The 7,154-nt window shown below is 31.1% G+C and overlaps 1 protein-coding gene across 1 annotated transcript in view; it reads left to right on the forward strand.

Annotated features, from left to right (window-relative positions):
* LOC136037600 (myosin-6-like) overlaps nt 1–6,743 on the forward strand; it is a 153,714-nt gene extending 146,971 nt beyond the window's left edge. Inside the window, exon 2 of the mRNA XM_065720323.1 lies at nt 5,516–6,743. Coding sequence (XP_065576395.1) covers nt 5,706–6,743 — 1,038 coding nt within the window. The 5' untranslated portion in view covers nt 5,516–5,705. The remainder of the gene's footprint in view (nt 1–5,515) is intronic.
* The last annotated feature ends 411 nt before the right edge of the window (nt 6,744–7,154 follow it).

Consider the following 7,154-nt stretch of genomic DNA (forward strand, 5'->3'; position numbering starts at 1 on the left):
ACGTTTTGACTATTGATTTGTGGTAGGTTTGGATGTGGTTAAACCAATTTACTCTTGAACTTGATTTATGATTACCTAAACTTAAAACAATTTATCTGTATGCTAAAGATCTAGAAGAAGATAAAATATAAAGATGAAATGATTAACATGAATGTCTTGGAATAAAATCTGACATGGATCTTATTTTAGCAAGTAATGATGAAAGTGATATCATTAATTTAGATGACCAAGATCCCAAGATTTAAACTTTACTTAACTTTGACGATTTTGTAACAGGAAAAGATCAGATAAAATTGAATATTTATTCGTGAGAGGTAAAAAACAAAATGCATCAATAACTTATATTTCTCTGGGCAATTTTGATACAACTAAGATTATACGACTAAATATTAGCTATTTTGCATTTTAAAGTTTTGTAATCCAAAAAAAATAGATAGAATCCGACAAAACATGCGTCTGATTTGATCAACTTGATCAAAAATTTATCAACTACGTTAACGCGGCAACAAAGAATCACAATTTTACTAAATGATTTGAAAACAAATGATGGATCTCTCAAGTACAGAAATAGCTTGGATATCCACTTCACAAAATTTGTTTATACTAAATGAATAATTTTGGAAGCACCAGAAGTAAATATTGGTAGTATACGAGTAACAAAGTCATCATCTAAGTAACGTTCAGTCTTCATCTAGGATCCAACGTGTGAGGATCTAGTCTTGTTGTTAAGTTAAGTTCTTCAGCCGGGCAATTAACCTCTTAAAAACAATGGTTTGAGAAAAACTAGTTTGTCCTGAATGTAAGCAGAGAGACTTTTGAAACTCTGTGAAATACTGAGGGTGCAATTCCTCGTTTCATGCAGGAGTGAAAAAGTGTGCAAGAATTGATACAGCTAAATGGAGTGAGAGTTGGTGTTGTCCTGACTGCTTCTGTAAGAAATTAAATATAAAAAAACTAATTTTTTTAGCTGAAAGTAAGGAGCGACATTAAAACTTAAAACGAACAGAAATTACTCTGTATATAAAATGGGTTGTCCCCTCCGTAATCCCTCGTTGTTTATGCTAAAGCTTTTAATTGTTTTAAAAAGTAGAATTGTGGCAAAGAGTCAAAAAAGAGTAAAAAAAATTAGTTTTTTATTTAATTTCTGAACGTTTTTGAATTAATGCATGTTTGGTTTTGGCTCTGCGCACATAAATTATTAAAATGAAAATTGTATATTAATTCTTTTTTTGGCTAAATAGCCTTCTCTTAGTTTTAATCAGACGATTTTTAGAAATAAGGAGTGGAGAAGGAGGTCTAGTTGCCCTCCAATTTTTCGGTTGCTTAAAAAGGCAACTAGAACTTTTAATTTTTAACGAACGTTTATATTATTAAAAAATATACGTAACTTATAAATTAGCAACTTACGTAACAAACTTTCATAATCTTATATTTTTATTATGTATACAAGGGGGTTTGTATCCTCGTTAATACCTTGCTCTTTACACTAAGTCTTAAGCTTTGTCCTAATTCTTTAAGAATGACCCCTGAATCAGAAAGGCAGTAGAATAAATAGTTGAAATTACTAAAAGTACTTTAGCATAAAGAGCGAGGTATTTATCTCCTCCTAAATACCTCGCTCTTTATGCTAAAGTATTTTTAGAACCCCTCATATGTGTAATAATCTCTGTCCGTTTTAAATTTCAATGCTACTCCTTCCTTTCATTTGAAAAAAGGTTTTCATGTTTATTTTTCATTGTTTTCTTATGATAATGCTAGAAAATCATGCGCACTTTTCCTTGAATTTTTCTTCCCCCATGACAGATTCCTCCAAGGAAACATCATCAAACATAGCCCCCTCCCCTCAGCCCCACCCCCCAAACAAAATAAAATCCCCCTGAAAACGTCTGTACACTTCCCAATAACCTTTACTCTATGTAAACACCGGTCAAAGTTTGTAAGTAGCAGCCCCTCCCCCAGGGATTGTGGGGGAGTAAATCATCCCCAAATACATAGTTATTACGGTTTTCGACTAGGTTGAACAAAACGGATATGTCAAAATTTTTATCAATTGACTTTGGGAAAAAAATGAGCATGGGAGGGGACCTGGATGCCCTCCAATTTTTTTGGTCACTTAAAAAGGGCACTAGAATTTTCATTTCCGTTCTTGTGACATTCTAAGACCAGTTGGTTGATATGATGACCCCTGGGAAAAAGAAAAAAAACAAACAAATAAACACGCACCCGTGATTTGTCTTCTGGCAAAAAATACAAAATTCCACATTTTTGTAAATAGAAGCTTGAAACTTCTATAGCAGGGTTAGAATACGACAAGAAATTAGTAGTAAAAAATAAATGATGCCCAAAACGAACAGAAATTAATGAAAAAATCAGCAAAACATATAACAAGTAATAATATAAATGAATAAGAAAATCATGAAGCAATTAATGTTTAAGCTGAATATACAAATCAACCTTAAAACAAAAAAAATATTTTACTATTCAACTTTAAAATGAAACCCAAAAAGAACAGAAATTAAAAAAAAACAGTCCATGCAAACAAACATTCAAAGTTTTATTAATAATAAAAACGAGTAAATATATCTTAAATTGAATATACAAATCAAGATTGAAAGGAATAAAAATTCCTTCGAACAAGAGTTTGAATATTGCTTATCAAACAGTTCGGGGTAACGAACTGTAGTAAGGAGTGACCCGGCTGAATAGTAACCGAAACTCTAAAAAACGGAATTTTGATCCCAATAGTTACATCAAAGGAATTGAATTTTAATGCTGGTTTTAAATATATAAGTTTCATCAAGATCAGTTATACTCATCAAAAGTTACGAGCCTGAGAAAATATGCTTCATTTTAGAAAATAGGGAGAATCACCCCCTAAGAGTCATACAATCTTAACGAAAATCACACCATCAGATTCAACTTATTAGAGAACCTAATCGTAGAAGTTTCAAGCGCCTATCTATAAACTGCATTTATTTGCCAGAAGAGAGATCACGGATGCATGTTTATTTGTTTTTTTTTCCAGGTGTGATCGTATCAACTGAGTGGTCCTAGAATTTGGGGAGATGGCTCATCACCCACACGATAGATAAAGTAAATATGTAGGAGTAAGAATAAATAAAAATCACAAAGAAAAAATCAAATTTACACAGAAAATAAACATAAGAGACTGATAAGGCGGTGGTGAGGGGATAGGCGTACGGAATTTTTACTGCAGGGTTTTTTGTGTAGAATCTCCAACTTTAAATTTATATCAGGAACTGAAAATTTGCTGATAAGAATCCTGTTTTTTTTGTCCAAGATGAAAGATACGGAAGAGATTTGCAAAATTGGTAGTAATTTACCCAAATTCTGTTTAAATTAACTTTCTTAAAAAGAGGGAGAAGATCTAAAGCAGAAAGGACAGCATGATATCAAAAAGTAGAATATATTTTAGCCAATGCACGTCTAGTATAATTCTTTTCGTTGGCAATATTCTTTGCATAAACAATCTGGATATTTTTACTTATATTACAAACAGTACCCTGACCCGAGTTCGAAAGAGATTATAAGTTATAAGAGATATATACAATCAGCAAGAGGACACAATCAAGTTGGCTGCAAGAGGATACAGCCAACATATACAATCAAAAAGAGGGATAGTGAAGTTATTATAGTGAAAGGGAGCAGCAGCAGTACAGTTATAGGGAACAAACTATTATTATTTCTTACAAGTGAAATGACAACATCAGATAAATCATCAAAAACTATAGAAACAATTTGTAAAAGACCATTTTTGGAACGGCTAAGCAGAAGCAAGTTGTCAGCATGCGCAAGATAAGAAACATCCGCAAAAGCAGGAAGTTATTTACCTGAAATCTTAGCCACTGCACTAGAAATGTAAATCTTAAGAAGAGTAGGGGACAGAACACCGCCCCACGTAACTCTGCTTCTTACCCTTATAATACTGTTTGGTGCAGATTTTAATTGAAGGAAAGAATTTGAATACCAAAATCTAAGAAGCATTAGAACATAAATATGGACACCATATTTATACAGAGAAAAAAGGAAAAAATTTGTAATTATATTTTAAAGATTTTCTTTTGTACTTAGTATTGAAAATAAACATTAAAATTACAGTAAAATTGTAAACTGATGAGCTTTCAGATACTAATATCACGATTCATCAAATATTCAGTTTTATTTATTAGCTCTTTCTAAATTTGTTCAACAAGAATATGGTTTCACTTAAAACAAGAGTTTGGATACTGTACCCTTCCTTAACTGTAAGATGCGCCATTTTCAATGAAAACGAATTATATTGCAAATATTTCCTTTTTAAGTTTATTCACTGTTAATAATAAAAATGAAATTGCAGTGAAACAAAATCTTGAACTGATTGATTTATCAACAGATATATTGTCAGATATAAAATATTCAGCCATCTGAGGCCAATATCCTATATACTTTTCTTAAAAGTATAAGCAATGTCTTTGTATTTGTAAGAAATTAAATAAATAAAAAAAAATTTTCAACGGAAAGTAAGAAGTGACATTAGAACTTAAAACAAACAGAAATTACTTCGTATATGAAAGGGGCTGCTTTCTCATCAATGCCCCGGTCTTTAAACTAAAGTTTGACTCTGTCTTAACTGTACTTTTTAAAACAGTAAAAAACTTTAGTATAAAGAGCAGGGCGTTGATGAGGAAGCAGCCCCTTTCATATACGAAGTAATTTCTGTTCGTTTTAAGTTGTAATGTCGCTCCTTACTTTCCGCTAAAAAAAAAACTTGTATTTTTTTTATTTTATTTAATTGCTGAGCGTTTGTCAATCAATACATGTTTGATTTGGCTCTCCACAGATGAATAGTTGAAACGAAATATCCATATTAATTCATTTTGCTAAATGGCTCTCTCATTGTTTTGATCGAATGACTTTGAGAAAAAAAGAAGCAGGGGAGTTGGCCTAGTTGCCCTCTGGTTTTTGGTCACTTAAAAAGGCAATTAGAACTTTTAATATTTTAGGAATGTTTTTATTAGTAAGAGATATACGTAAATTATAAATTAACGCGGCAGGCGGCAGGCTTCTATATATGGGTTCTCATTGTCCCATGTGTTCTAACCGCATACAATTTGCTGTCTTATCATATTGCAGTTTTTTCAAAGATATTTGGTTATTAAAGCAAGTCCAATGTCTAACAATGATATCTACTAAGCTTCAAAGTTTTCTTTTCTTTTTTTAAGGTTTTTAATTCTTGTAATCCTTTGTTTTTTTGTTATTTTTAGTCTTGTGTTTTTTTATTTTAATTTCTTGGGTATTTAACTTCATTTTAGGTTTTTTAGTTTTTCTTTTCTTCTTATTTTAGTTTTCTTTTTATTCTTTATTTTTTTCCTTTTTTTTATTGTAAAACGTGTAACGGACAGACGAAGAGCACATTTTATTTACATATATATATATATATATATATATATATATATATATATATATATATATATATATATATACATATATATATTATATATACATTTTTTTATAGACTAACCTTGACTTGCAACAACCAAATACACGGATGCCCTGCCACTGTAGCACTGGAAGAACTCGAGACCCATCTTTTGGAATGTAGCTTCAATCCTAAGAGACTTGTTAGTTGTAGCTCTGGATGTGGAGTTACAATAAGCTTTGGTGAGCTTGCAAACCATAATTGTGTGCAAAGTCTGAGGCTCGAGATGAAAGAGACATTGGAAAGAATTGAAAAAGCAAATGAAGACAAAATATCAAAGATACTTGGATTGGAATTGGAATTAATGCTAGTTCAAAAATTGGAAAGAGTCGAAAAAGAAAATAAAAACAAAATGTCTAAGATGCTTGGTATTAATGCTAATCTAGTTCAAAAATTGGAAAAGGTCGAAAAGGCAAATGAAGAAAAAATGTCAAAGATACTTAGTATTCATGCTAATCTAGTTGAAAAATTGGAAAGAGTAAAAAAAGAAACCGAAGACAAAATGTCAAAGGTGCATAATATTAATTCTAATCTAGTTAAAAGATTGGAAAGAGTCGAAAAAGAAACTGAAGAGAAATTGTCAAAGATGCATAATATTAATGCTAATCTAGTTAAAGAATTGGAAAGAGTCAAAAAAGCAAATGAAGACGAAATGTCAAAGATACTTGGCATTAATGCAAATCTAGTTGAAAAATTGGAAAGAGTCGAAAAAGGAAATGAAGACAAAACATCAAAGATGCATAATATTAATGCTCATCTAGTTAAAGAATTGGAAAGAGTCAAAAAAGTAAATGAATGCGAAATGTCAAAGATACTCGGCATTAATGCTAATCTAGTTGAAAAATTGGAAAGAGTCGAAAAAGGAAATGAAGACAAAATGTCAAAGATGCATAATATTAATACTAATCTAGTTAAAACATTGGAAAGAGTCGAAAAAGAAACTGAAGACAAAATGTCAAAGATGCATGATATTAATACTAATCTAGTTAAAAGATTGGAAAGAGTCGAAAAAGTAACTGGAGACCAAAGGTCAGAGATACATTATAATAATATAACGAAAATGTCAAAGGTACTTGGCATTAATGCCAAACTAATTGAAAAATTGGAAAGAGTCGAAAAAGGAAATGAAGACAAAATGTTAATGATTAAATTGAAATTGGAACTACTTGAGGCGGAAATGGCAAAATTTCGACTATCCAAGTCGAATTCACTTCATGTAGAGAGTGCTACACTAAAACAGGTAAATACACATTTTAAAATATAGTTAATATTTATCTTTGAGAAGTGACCTTAGTTGTTTTACTTTCTTCAGTTCGTAGTATAATAACAACTTGGCGACTGTCCACTTATTTAGTTAGTCGCAAATTATACAACAGTTACGTTTTCAGTATTTATTTTCTTCTGAAGAAATTCCCAACTCCTTGGACTGGTGGCTTGAGTTTGAGAACAGTTAAATAAATCCTGAATCGCATAGATTCTAGGAGTTCGTTTAGTATCCTAATCTGTATAAGTATAAGACAGATTTTCAGCAAACCCTTCAAATTTTGCCACAAAAAATTTTTAGCCAGGAAACGTTAGCAGCTGATATGTAATTAAATCATAAATAATAGTAGAACAAATTCTTTAGTTTGTTATGCTGAAAAGACAAGACCTGATGTACCTCTTTTACCATGTA

The sequence above is a fragment of the Artemia franciscana genome, chromosome 17 (assembly GCF_032884065.1).
Source record: "Artemia franciscana chromosome 17, ASM3288406v1, whole genome shotgun sequence".
Classification (NCBI taxonomy): Eukaryota; Metazoa; Arthropoda; class Branchiopoda; order Anostraca; family Artemiidae; genus Artemia; species Artemia franciscana.